Source organism: Benincasa hispida, chromosome 12, assembly GCF_027475165.1.
Source record: "Benincasa hispida cultivar pf3 chromosome 12, pf3_genome.v1.1, whole genome shotgun sequence".
In the NCBI taxonomy this organism is placed as follows: Eukaryota; Viridiplantae; Streptophyta; class Magnoliopsida; order Cucurbitales; family Cucurbitaceae; genus Benincasa; species Benincasa hispida.
In genome coordinates this window covers 28363593-28377780 of record NC_143489.1, presented here as the reverse complement: position 1 = coordinate 28377780, position 14188 = coordinate 28363593, and the positions used below count along the sequence as shown (strand labels likewise).

The following is a 14188-nucleotide window of genomic DNA, read 5'->3' as shown; positions in this document are numbered from 1 at the left end:
TACCAACCCCAATAATATATATATATATATATATATATATACACACACATATACATACATCTAAAAATATCTAGAAGAAATATTTTGAGTTAAAAAATTATTATTTTGAAAAAATAAATCTACAATCAAATTAAAATGTGAATTGATTAATGAAATTCAAAATAATTTTTATTTCTTCTTTTTTTTTTTTTTTCAAATCCTGCATTTTTTGGTTTAGGTATTAAATTTTGTTAAATATAAAATTATATATACATATATAGGACACCATAAAATTAGTTAGAAATATAAAAGGATATTCTAGTAATCATTTCAAATTTTATTCACATTACATAAAAAATTAGTAAACAATGAGTTTCTGATTACGATTCAAACTCATCCTCATTATAGGTTAGTAAATCCCATAAAAGATAATTTAATTGCTATTGCAGCTCATTTCCTTTATAATGCAATCAAATTACGATTTTGTATTAAACAAATCCTAAAATCAAACTTCAAATACCAAAATATATTTAATTAAAATCTTTCCAGAACAAATTTGTAACTCGAAAGCTTCGATCGGATTCAAACTTTTCCAATACAATCCACATCCCAATAACATTTTCATTGAATTTTTCAATTCCTCGTTTTTACTCTTTTTTGTTTTTAATTATATATTCCTACCTTATTCATCCTACGGTGATCCATTAGTTTTAAAATTTAAAAATAAAAATAAAAATTATATGTATAACTTACTCTTTTTTTTTTTTTAACATAAATCAGTAAATAATAAGACAATTCCCCAACGTTCGTACGTTAAAATAGAAAGAAAAAAAAATACAATTCAATAGAGGAACAACCTACAGTCATTTTCTACCTTAGTTTATTGTTATTATTTGTTTATTTCTAGCCTTTTTGTTCCGTCTATCAACAACCTCATGACAGCTACCGTAATTTGAGGGCGGACAGAACCACCTTCGATGACATTGTGGTGGCGGCGATGGCGGTCTCAGTGACTGCAGCCTTAGTAGATGTTATACGCTCACATCGAGGACACATGGTTATAGTAGACGTCGAGAGGGGCGGTTGTCGGTCGCGGCGCGAGACAATGGCAGGTGGAGCAACCTTGATGGCTCTCAGCTCCTCCAATTCCCGCCGCAACCAGCGGTTTTGCTCTGTTAATGATCTAAACCATCTCTTCAAATACTCACATTCGATCTCAGTTTGCTTCAATTTGCTCCTACAATATTATAGTTGATCAATTAACTTCAAAAAATAAATATTGTGTCCATTGTTTTAAAATTTTGAATGAAAGGGTAACTTATGTATAAATTTTTCAATATTGGTTTAAATTTTATTTCATTTTATTTTTTTTTAACTCTCAAACCTTTTATTTTAGTCCTCCAATTTTACATAAAGAAAAGTTTGTTTTTATTAATTATTTTTTAACTGAACTAATTATTTGACGCCTAATACTTCTATGCGCATCTTTTTGTTCATTACTTATTATTATTAACACATATTTATGTTGCAAAAGTGCAAACATGCAATAAGTTAAATAGGAAAACCTGCCATGGAAGTTGTACAAATAACTTGTTTTCTTTTTAATCAAATAAGATGAAAAACTAATAGTATGTACTCAAACGAGTTCTTGTGAGGGAATATGATAGAAAATTTGATTAATCGCTGCTATTTGATTTTTAAGATTAAGCATCCAAACATTACTACTTTTATCTATGATATTCTTTATTTTTCAAAGGATAAATTATATTAAATACCCATCAACTTTGTATTTTGTATCAAAAATACCCTTGAACTTTCGAAGAGAGTTCAAAAATATCCTTATCGTTAGTTTTGGTTAAAAATTATTAGTGTTTTATTTCAAAAATAATCATAAACTTTCAAAAGTTTCAAATATACCATTAAACTTAAAAAACTGGTGCTTTTCAAACATACAAAAGCTTTAAACAAATTGATCACCATATTAATAGTAGGAGCGTCTTTAAACTTACTTTTTGCCAAGATGAAGCGTATTAATGCAACTCTTAAAAGTTTAAAGATATTTTTACACTAATATTAAAGGTTTGTGTTCATATACTAGTAGTAAGGATATTTTTTAAGTTTTTTTCTTTTTTTTCTTCACGTTTAAGGGTATTTTCAAAAAGCACCAATTTTAAAACAAATAAATCTCACAAAATTCCAAAATCAAAATCTCCTTTTAAAATATACCAAAATGATAAATAACACACATACTCAACTACTAACATATAACATTGTTAAAACATTTAAATATTAAGGTTTCCTCTGGATGCTTTCATTATTTTCTTTATTTTTATTATGATCTATATACCATAACAGTAAGGGTATGTTTTAACATTTTTTTAAGTTTAAGGATATTTTTTAAAATTTTAAAAGTTCTAGAGTATTTTTAAAATGAAACACTGGTTTCCATTTAAAATTTACAGTAAGGGTATTTTTTAAATATTTCTAAAAAATTTAAGGATATTTATAAATTTTTTGAAATTTCAAAGGTATTCTTACTCATAATACGAAGTTCAAGGACATTTTTTATAATTTAGACTTTTCATAGACTTGTTTTTTTTTTTTCCGAACTTGACTACAAATTCAAGTACCTAAAATCAGAATTAAAAAAAAAAAAAAAAAAAAAAAAAAAAAAGCATAAATTTTAAAAGGTGAAAACTTGAAAACAAAATTATTATAAAAGGGTGTCAAAATTTTTATCAAACTAGATCTTAATTTTCATTTGTGAATTGATTATTCTTTCATTCATATGATTGTAATAAGTTGGTTCTGAGCTTTGTTTATTTCTTTGGTTTTTTTCTTTTTGAAAATCAATGGTATCTATCATTGTTCCTTTCTTTTCTAACCGACTTTTGAACATATGCTTTTATAGTGGTTAACATGAAAATATTTATTCCAACGGACATAAAATATGTATTTTCGATCAAGATTTTAAGGTTTGATTCTTCCGACCGAGAACTAAAAAGAAGATGTTATTAAAAGAGCTAGTTTACCAAAAGTTATACTTTTTTATTTTCTATTTTACAAGAGTGAAAAAGAAAAGAAATGGTTATCAAACCAACGTAATAATAATAATTTTGTGTCCGTTTGTTTGTTTCTTTCTTTGGGTTCTAATAAAACATTTAAAAATCCTATGTTTTGTTAAAAGAAAAATAAAAAGTTGAAATTCTTTCGGTTTATTTTATTATTTATATTAAGAAATGAATAAAATATTCAAACCTGGCCCTCCGATTCTGAAACCAAACTTCAACTTGTCTGGGCTTCAGCTTCAACTCCATAGCCAAAGCTTCCTTTTGCTTCTGCCAAAAAAACAAAAACAAAACAAAACAAAAGCTTCTTTTATAAATAATATATATACATACATATAATTAACTGACAAATTTAAAGGTCAACGTGAACATAGCTCAATTGAACATGTACAATCAATTTTAAGGTATAATCTTCAATTTTCACCCCATATTTTCAAAAAAAAAAAAAATCAAAGATAATTGATTTTTAGATGATTATGCTCACCGGGTTTAATGTATGATTGAGCCTAAAGCTTGCTTCAAGAAGACGAGATTGATCCTTTGACAGGCGAAGCTTCTTCCTTGGTTGGGTACCTCCATTATTAGTGCAGCTTTCTTCTTCCTCCTCCTCCTCAGCGCTCGGTGCCACGGCCCATTCTTCGACCTCCGCTTCTCCTGCTGCCGGTACTTGATTTATGTCCAATTCTCTCACTATAAAAACTCTTACTTTCACTTTAATCAACATGCAATAGTATGACAAATAAATCTAAACATAGTTCAGTGATTAAGACATTCTAATAGTTTTTTTAAAAAAACTGAACCTCCCCGATATATGTTAAATTTAAAAAAATACTAAATTGAGAAAAAAAAAAAAAAAGAAAGAAATATATAGCATTATGATTGAGAAAGTGGAGATTTGAACTAACTTCTGATATTAGGGAAAGATTACTGACGTCTTAATCGTTACGGAATTTGTCGATGCATGTAGATAGAGAGCTTACCAAACGAAGAACGAGTCGGTGGAGAAGCAAAGCCAGGCATGGAAATGGAGAGATCCAAGTTGGATGAGTTGATAGGAAAAATCGCCATGAAAATTATAAAGGAAGAAGAAGAAAGGGAAAGAATTAATTAAAAAGAGAAGCTATATAAAGGGTGAGTTGAGGAAAGGGTCATATATACAAAAAGAAAAGAGAAAAAAAAAAAAAAGGTTTAAGAGTTGGGTTAGGGTTTTATTGACTAAAGTCGTCAAAGTCAAAGGATTGGGAATGAGTTCCATCTGATGGATGACACGTGTAACAATGATGATGTGGAAAAAACAAATAAATAAATAGAGCAGATTTTGTTGGAGGAAAGGCCAAAAGTGCCTTGAAATTTGGTTGTCGGTTAAAATAAACAAAGTCAGCTGGAGAAATGATTGGGTGCTGCTCCTAAAAGCCACTACTCCGTGGACCCTTTTTCTCCACCTTTTAATTTTCAATTCTCATCTCAATTCTTTCTTCCACATGTCCATTTTTCTCGCATAGACAGCAAGAATTTCCCGTTTAGACCAGAAATGGCGGAGGGAGTGAAGAAAAAGTTTTTCGTAAGTTAAACAAGAACGAGCTCAATCTATGATAGTCACTTACCTAAGATTTTAATATCCTACGAGTCTTCTTAACACTCAAATATTGTAGGGTAAAGTGAATTGTCCCATGAGATTAATTTACACACTCACGGATATCAAAAAAATTATTTGTATTATTAAATAAATATTGGTCTGACGACTAATTTGAGTATAACTCAATAGATAAATAATTTATTATCATTTTAAAGGTAAATGATGTGATATAATATAGATATAATGATACGATATGTCTATAAAATAAATTTGGGATGAAAATATTTGTGTAATATAACAAACAACTTTCTTGTAAGAACATTTAATCCTACAATGTTAACTCATGTTTGAAATGTTTCAAAAAGTTGATGGACATGTTGATTGATAGCCACTAGCTGAAAATTGGATAAGTTAGGATTGTTTTCCAAATTCCACTATATGGTGCATCTCTATTATCTTAGAATTCATAGAAATATATATATGCAAAAATTTAATCTATAGTTGTCAATTTTTCTTTGGCTACTTTATTTTTTTAGTTTTTGTAGTACAATAATTATATTGGAATGGAAATCAAGCTTTTAATTTCAAAAGAAATTAAAGTGCATGTTAACATTACTCTAGATTTTGATAAATATGATAAATTATTAGGGTTCCAAAGAAAAGATTAATATGATGAGATGTGATAGCAAAGTGATATGAATGGTGACCTTAGCACAAAGAGGGGAGTAACGCTTCTTAATTACCATTAATGCTTCAAAGGAAGAAAACAAAGAATATGGGTTTGAAAATTAATCAAATGAGAGAATCAATAGCCATCAATCACATGCACTTGTCTAACATATATGTTTTCTTTTAAAACATCTTTTATTTTTAATTTCTTTCATACGTGCATACATAATGTTGTATGTAATAATATTATTGTTGAGTGTGAGAAAGATTAACGATCTAATCGTTATGTGTATTTCTTAGAAAAAGTTTATTAATTTAAAAATAATTATGGTTCGAGTTTGAATCTCTTCACCTCATGTTTTTAATAAGTGGCAACTTAATAAAAAGTTATAACAAAGACTATATAAGTGTAATATTTTGAAATCTATGAATCAAATAAAAATTTGTCCAAATTTTATGGACAAAAAAATATTTTTCCCTAATTTTTATTTCATTCATATACCTTTTCGATTTTTACATCTACCTTTTTTGAATTAAGATGAGAGGTCACATCAGTCTAAAATTCATTTTTGTTTAATTGTTAATATTATACTTTTCTTATTGAAATAAAAAATTGGGTTATGTTGTTATAATTAATTCTATAGCTGGAAAGTAAAACCATGGCCAAGAAGCAATCAGCTGACTGCCCCCTTCCATTCGGTCTTTCTTTGCTGTGTGAATAAGGTCTTAATATGTATCGTCATTCTAGGCATGTTGCAATAAGTCGCTGATCGAAGGTTTAGACCAATCGCAATTCATCACCATCTTGTCCGCTTCCAATTGATGACTGACTATTAAATAAGTGTCGACCTAAGTCCTTGTACTAGGGTCATTATAGTATATGGGACATAGTTTGCATATTTTGCAAATTTAAAATTTATGTATAACAAACAATTTTTTTTTAAGTTTAAGTAGGAAATTGATCAAATTAAAATTTTGAAAGTGTTGATTGTATTAACCTAATGGAGTACTTCATGATAGTTTTTGCAAATTTTTAACTAGATCATTGCCTTGAGGTTTTTGTTTATTTAACAATAAAACTTTCATTTTAAAATATCGATTTGAATTAATCTTTCTTTTTTTTTTATCTTTTAGTACAAAAGAGTGTGAAGGAATTCAAACCATACAAGTTGATCGATAGTACATACTACATATCATTTGAACTATATATATTTACTTTGACGGTTGATCTTATCTTTTAACAAAAAGAAAAAAGGAAAAACAAAACAAAAGAAACAACATTCTCCCACATATATATTCAAATGACAAGAAGAATCATAGTTCAAAAAAATTCAGAAACAAAATTTTAAGTAGGAAACTTCAATCCAACAACTTGAACGTCAAGAGAAACCAAAGGTTTCCTATTGCGTGAAAATAGGGTTGAATTCATTGGACCAAAATGCATAACCCGACTTCATTAATACAATTGCTTATAAGAATTAGTCAAATTCCAATTAAAAGAAATTTTTACTTTTTTTATTTTGACCATTTCGAGTCACACATCTTAAATTGATCATAATAATTATGGGACTTATTCTACTTATATATAATATTTTTACTAGAGAAAGTTTAAATATTGACGTGATTATTCACTATAATGATTATATTTATAAATAACGTGATTATTCACTATAATGATTATATTTATAAATAAGTTGATTGTTAAATGGTCTTTGTAGACATGAATAGGTCAAGCTATGACTATTTTTAAGTTTGAAACTTGAAAGCAATAAAATCGAATGCAAATGCATGTTTTAATGGTTGGATTGTTTGTTTCTTATTGAATTTGAGTTATTCAAATTTTTTTTTTTAGTAAAACAATTTATGAGAGAGATTTGGACTTCTAAAGAGTCTGCTTTGTATGTCAATTTTAGGTATACTATGATGAGTAAATTGTTCAATTTCACGCACATGGACTTGACTTCACACATGTATTGTATATTTTCTTGAGCTACAAGTTATCATTGTTTCAAATTTATATTAAACTATAGTGAGATGAATATATAACTTTGAAAAGTCAAATCAATGATCAGTTATAATTTACCTTAATTAATTAGCTAATCTCAATAGAACTCGAAAGAAAAATTAACTAATCTTAATATTTCTTTCTCATTTTCCATGTTTGATAGTAACTTAATTAGACTCCTCTATACAATAGTTTGATACTATTCTTGATTTTTTCTTTCCTACTATATTCCCCTCTTGAAATTAAAAAGAAAAAGGACAAAGGCCTAGATTGAACTCTCCACAAGATGGGAAAACTAAGAAAGCATCCTCATTTTGACCTAACCCAAATCATTCTTAAAAGTTAATTATACAATCAATTAGAGATTTTCGAATAATAAGGGTTTATAATGGTTCTTCATCGTCTTTCTTAAAGTAACATTCTGAAAATAATCTTAAGCTAAAACAAAGATTACTTTTTTTTTATTTTTCAAAACTTGAAATCGATATTAAAAATATATGTATATAATTAGAAAGTAGGTAACAAAACAAGGAAAATAAAAAATGAAAATAGTATTTATAAGCCTAATTTTCAAAAATTAAATGATTATCTAACGGAGGGTTAGTTTTTGAATTATATATGTGATATTTTATCTCAATATACTCAATGGTAAATTACAATTGGTAGCATTTTTAGAAATAATAACAAAGTATATAACATCATTTAAAAAAATTAAAAATATAGACAAGTCTATCAGTGATAGACTTCTATCGTTGGTAGATTTTTACCAGTGGTATGGTCTATCACTGATAGACTCCTACCAATAATATAGTCTATCACTGATAGACTATTTAAATTTGATCATATTTGTAATTTTTTTACATTATATTATATCTGCTAATATTTTTGGTCTGTTTATATTTGCAACTGTCTTTATACTCAAGTTAAAAATATGAAATCGTTAAATCCTATTGTTATGGTTTTCTCGAATAATTTCTCCATTATGAGTCGGGTCCAAATAGTGATGAGTAACGTGATGCTGACATGGCAATTAGGGTTAGAGGAGTCCTACGTGGATGATGTTGCAATAGTGGGGAACTGAGGTAGGACCAAGTGTGTGTGAATTGTCCAAAGAAACATGTTGGACGGAAGACCGATGATTTACGAAGACCATTGTTGTTGTCTTTGGTCTTGTCCATGCCTAACAAATTGGGCCCACTTCTTTCCTTGTATGCCTCTCCCTCTTTCAATTTGTGTGCATTGCTTCTCTCTCAAGTTTATGGCCTTCTATGAGGTACTCAACATTAGTTGTTGTGACAAGAGAAATGCTTACGTGTTCTACACTGCACATATCTTTTATACAGTCTAGACAGATATTTAATAAATAAAAAAATAATAATAATTGTGTAAAAGAAATGAAAACATGGAATTAAGTGTAGCCTATGTTGAATCTAATCATTTCTTTTGTAAAAATATAAATTTATACCCTTAAATATTGAAATTATATAAATCTAGACCCTAAATTTTCATGAATATGTAATCAATTTATACCTTTATTAAAATTTCTTTTTAAAAATTTATTGTGAGATTTATAATCTATCGATTAAACTTTTAAATTATCATAAATGAATAAATTTATTTATTTAAATTATCTTTAAAAATTGTCTATGTGTTGATTATTACACGTGTATAGATTCATTTGATTAACAAAATGGATAATTAGAATTAATATATGGATGATTTTCAATAAAAAAAAATATTAATATAGAGTTTAAATTGATTTGCTTGTGAAAGTTTAATTGATAAAATTATAAATCTTCACACGATGTTTGTTCAAATAGAAAGTAATAAAGGATATTTTATATACTTGTCAAAGTTCAATGTTTGAATTTGTACCATTATTAGTTTAGGATTTGAATTAATACAATTATTAATTTGGAGTTCGAATTGAAACAATTCAAAAATCAAGGAGAGTACAATATGATGTGCCGTATGTGTGTGCGTATATATATATATATATATATATATATATAAAAGTTCTATTGAAAACATTAATTGATTGATTTTTTCCGGGGAAAGTGAGGGACAATTGCCTCTTTGTTTCCATATTGCTTCAAATTGACTTTGATTAGGTCTAGTTTGGCTATGAAACATTAGTCCAAGTGACTTAAAACTATGAAAGTCAATTTCTTTTTATATTTTCTTTCGGTAATATGAATAATTAATGGGACAAATCAATATTATTGACCCAATAAATAATAAAATATTAAAATTTAAGTACGTATTCCATTGTTGTACATCAAATGCTTTATAGTAATAAAAAATTTGCTTATCAAAACGATGATAAAATATTTTAAATCGTTGTAGAGATTATGTATCTTAAGATAGTGGTCATCACTATTAATCTAATGTTTTAGAGCAAGGTTATGTGACTATGAAATAACATTATCATCACCCCAAAGGAAGACTCTTAGGTACACCTCTACTTATTTATTATGTTCAAACTGATTTCACTATAGGATGGGATAAAGAGAAATTTTGTATGCTTTAAGTCCATACCAATGAATCTAAAATATATTTGAAAAATTGGAGTAGATGGCTAAATTGAGATGGATATTTTTATAAGGAAATTTGTAGCAAATAATACACAAAGGAAAAATAACTTATCCTATATTTCATGTTTGGAATATTTGCAATTTTAGCAAATTTTGACCAGTTAAGGTTTTTGTTTTTTGAAAATTCCAAAATTGACCACTCTTTTCCTTTATCATATACCTCTCTTTCCCTTTATCATATTTCCTTTTTTAGAGAAGCTTCAAGCGCGTATTCATTTTAGAGGGAGGAAGAAGAACGAAATCCAAATTTAAAGCTCTCTGATTCAATCTCTTGTATTCAATTTGTGCTTTCATTTTCGTCCTCTCTTTCCCTTTATCATATTTCCTTTTTCAAAGGAAGGCGCGTATTCGTTTCAGGGGGGAAGTTAAGCTTATCCATTTCAGAGGGAGGAAGAAGAACGAAATCCAAAGTTGAAGCTCTCTGATTCAATCTCTTGTATTCAATTTGTACGTTCGTTTTCGTTTTCCTTATTGCATATTCGACTATGAGTAATTGTACTTGAGTGTTCTTTTTTTCGATTTTGTTTTTTCCTTGATGCTTTTTTCAGCTCACTATGAACATAGTGGATGGTGAGGAGAGTTTGTTGTGCTTTCATTAAGTTTTGTTTTCTTCCATTGCTCAATTTTTCTGCCATATTTTGAGTTTTGATCGCTTAATTAAGTTAGGACTTGCATTCTTCTCTCTTTTCTTTAATTATTTTGAGGTTTGCCTTCTTCTTGTTAATATTTACTTTTAAATTGTATAATATTTTTATAAACATATCTATTTTGATCGTTTGATTTTTTCTACAATTGAAACACTATGAACTTAGGGTAAGCTACTATCATCAATTGGAAGATAGCAACTAGTTGTCAGTGATAGTGACTATCACTGATACAATATATGTGACTACTATCATATTTTATGTGTTTATTGATTCTTATTGATATTAAAGACATGTCTAGCTATAGACTGGTATCAGTGGTGATAGATTTATATTTGTTTTTTATAGATATTAGAACCTATTGATATTATTATTTAAGAGTTCTTGTTTTACTTTCGCAGGAATTTTAAGCATGGTTATTCCAATAGTTATTTTTCATAGTGGAATATGGAATGAAAAACACTGTTATGTGAATTACAAATCTACTAGAGTTTTAGTAGACGATATAATAGTTTTTGAAGATTTTGTGTGTTTAATAGTGAAGGAGATTTGTTTGGATGTGTCTACTTCTTCTATAGAACTTTCAGCTTTATTAGATTTTGTTATGAATGGGGTTCAAAATGTAGTTCAAATTCATGAAGATAAGGATATAGCTTAGTTTTGGCTTTAGTTAAGGAAGATAATACACGACATCCTTTGGTTGCTCATGTCGGTAGTTCATGTTTGGAAGTATCTTCTAATGTTGTTTCTAGTGGAGCTAAGAATTATTTGTCTGTTGTTCCTTCTTCTAAGCCTCTTATTAATGATGGCGATATCCAAGTGATTATGGATATGCATATTGCTCGTGATTTGAAAGAAAAAGATGTGTTTGCTAGTAAAGAAATTTTATCAAATTGTTTTTACTTGATAGCAGTCAAGAAGAATTTTGAATTTAAGACTTTAACGTCAAATTCAAGAGCAATTGTGTTTCAACTGTTCAAGATGGTTGTCAATGGTATGTGAGGGCATTCCGTTACAAGCGCATTGTTTTGTGGATGCTTAGGAAGTTTATTGATATTCATGATTGTTCTATAAAAAGTATTCAAACTTCTTATAGGCAAGCTTCCTCGTCCTTAATAGCTGAATGTTCGAGAAATGATTTTAGATTTAGTTCTTCTCATACCTCAACTGCTAGTGATATTGTAAATAAAGTCCGTAAGGAATTTGGAGTAACTATTAGCTATTATAAAGCATGGAGCGAAAAAGAGCAAATAATGAAGTCTTTGAAAGGCGATGCACGTAAATCATATGCTTTGGCTACAAAGTTTTTTTATGAAGTTAGAAGAAAAGAATCTAGGTTTATTGTCTTGTTTCCGATTTATTATATGATCTATCAATGATAGCTTTTATCACTGATTAGAGTCTATCACTGATAGCTTCCATCATTGATAACATGAAAATAATGGAAATTATTGGTGATAGACTCCAACCAGTGATAGAAGCTACCATTGATAGGCATGAATCAATTATATACCTTTTGTAATTTGGCTTAGTTGTTTATTTTCTTATTTTAGGTACATTCACTAACTATGAAGATGATATAAATGGCCATTTTAGGTATTGTTATATGTTTGGAGCATCAATTAAGGGTTGGAAGCATTGTAGGCCCTAATATATCGGTTGATGGCACGTTCTTGAAATGTAAATATGTTGGGACTCTTTTAACAGCTTCAACAATTGATGGTAACAATCAGATTTTTCCTTTTGCTTTTAGTATTGTTGACTCTAAAAATGATACATCCTGAAGATGGTTTTTTTAGAATCTAAAGAAAAGTTTTGGTGAACGAGAAGGATTAGTCATTATTTCTTATCAGCATTTTAGCATTCCAAAAGGTATTATGAATGTTTTTCCAAATGTTGAGTATTGTGTTTGTTTACGACACCTTTTGCAAAATATGAAGTTGACTTATAAGAATTCTTTAATTGATGGCATATATTATAGTTGGGCAAAAGCTTATATAATTGATAAGTTCGAGTTTTATATGAAATGGATGAAATCAATATACCCTACTATTCGAGAATATCTCAGTAAAGTTGGTTTTGAGAAGTGGGCGCATACGCATTCTAGGAGAAGAAGGTATAATATGATGACTACTAATATTTCAGAGTGCTTGAATAATATTTTGAAAGAGCTTAGGGAGTTCCTTGTTGCATCATTACTTGATTATATTAGAGAAATACTTCAAAATTGGTTTTGTGAAAAAGGTCAATCAGCATTATCCATGAAGACCATTTTGACTAGTTGGGCAGAGTCTAAGTTGCGAGAGCAACATAGTCAATAAGAAGCTTCAACGTACAAATACCTTAACTATTAAAAAATATCATTAATAACATGTTATCTGTGATAGATTTTGTCACTGATAACATGAAGCTATCATTGATAACATGTTATCACTAATATTTTTTGTTTTCACTGATAGCTTGAAAATATTTAATCAGGTAGGGATAGTATCACTTACATTTTCATTTATATTTTAGTTTTCATAAATGGGCTGAAAAATTAAAAACCCAAACCTAAATTCATTCTTATTTTTCCATCTCTTTCTCTCTCTCAGTTTTCTTCATCCATTGGGTCCCACAATCCGGTTCTTAGTTCATAGGATAGTAGGTCAATTCTAGTAATGGACCGGAAGAGTTCGGGTCGAGATTCAGCGAGGAAAAGCGTTGTTCGGGAGCTACAAAAGTTGTATCCCATCCCTTTTATTTACTGTTTTTTCCTTCAATTTGCATACTTATTTCCTTTAAATTAAAAGCAATTATAGTGTAATTAGGTCCTTTTTCCGCTGCGTATATCTCGTGTTCCATCATGTGGTCAATCACTTTTTGATAAATTTGGCCTCTAAATCATGTAGTTGTCATGTTTAGGATTTAGTGGAGATTCCATGTGCTCATGCTTGTGCTGTTATTCGTGGGCTAAATTTAGATATATATGATTTTGTGTCAGACTACTATTTTTCCAGTACACTATTATCAACCTATAAAGGATCAGTTTATCCTATTGGCAATCATTTTGATTGGAGATCTGTTGATGTTGGTGTGAATGTGTTACCTCCAATAGTTAAATGTCTGACTAGATGACCACCTAAATAAAGAATATTATCAATTAGTGAAAAGAAAATGAGCTCGAAGTGCAATCGATGTCATCGTCATGGCCATAGTTGTATGACATGCAAATTGCCACCGGTTGTTTAATGAAGAAGCTTGTTTTGTAATTGATGTTTGTCATCAATTTATCAATGATAGTGAGACAGCTGATGTATTTCACCAATGTATCCATTAGATTGTAGTTGTTGTTTGTCGTCATCAATTTATCCATTATATAGTGAGACAACTTGTTATTGAAGTTTTTCATAAATATATCATAGACCTTGTTACTAATATTTTGTCAGTGAAACAGACTTTGTTGTTGATATATCTATTTTTTAGTCAATATGAGGCTTTTGTTTATGAAGCTTTCATTTTGCTTTAGCAAAAGAAATGATATCAAGTTATCTGTAATAGCTTCTGTCATTGATATCAAGCTATTAGTGATAGCTTCTATCACTAATAACATGTTATTAGTGATACCATCTATTACTGATCTCCATTCTTTTACACTATCAGTCATAACTATC

At 28.6% G+C, this 14188-nt stretch overlaps 1 protein-coding gene and 1 long non-coding RNA gene across 5 annotated transcripts; one reads left to right on the top strand and one right to left on the bottom strand.

Moving 5' to 3' along the window:
- Window positions 1–717: 717 nt before the first annotated feature.
- Window positions 718–4205, bottom strand: LOC120067954 (homeobox-leucine zipper protein ATHB-17-like). 3 transcript variants are annotated; one of them, XM_039019603.2, is made up of 4 exons: window positions 4028–4205; window positions 3532–3737; window positions 3238–3317; window positions 718–1216 (listed from the first exon to the last, which is right to left on the bottom strand). In XM_039019603.2, the coding sequence occupies exons 1-4, from the start codon at window positions 4113–4115 to the stop codon at window positions 922–924; spliced, it is 669 nt and encodes a 222-aa protein (XP_038875531.1). In that variant the 5' UTR covers window positions 4116–4205; the 3' UTR covers window positions 718–921. The 3 variants fall into 3 exon arrangements, with proteins under 3 accessions (XP_038875531.1, XP_038875532.1, XP_038875533.1); XM_039019604.2 differs by having other exon boundaries at window positions 3532–3704; window positions 4028–4171; XM_039019605.2 differs by having other exon boundaries at window positions 3532–3701; window positions 4028–4151.
- Window positions 4206–10071: 5866 nt separating this feature from the next.
- LOC120068134 (uncharacterized) lies at window positions 10072–13930 on the top strand. Of its 2 annotated transcripts, none has more exons than XR_005479101.2 (3): window positions 10072–10338; window positions 12089–12257; window positions 13130–13930. It is a non-coding gene; the product is annotated as an uncharacterized LOC120068134 (long non-coding RNA). The 2 variants fall into 2 exon arrangements; XR_005479100.2 differs by having other exon boundaries at window positions 10073–10338; window positions 12132–12257.
- The last annotated feature ends 258 nt before the right edge of the window (window positions 13931–14188 follow it).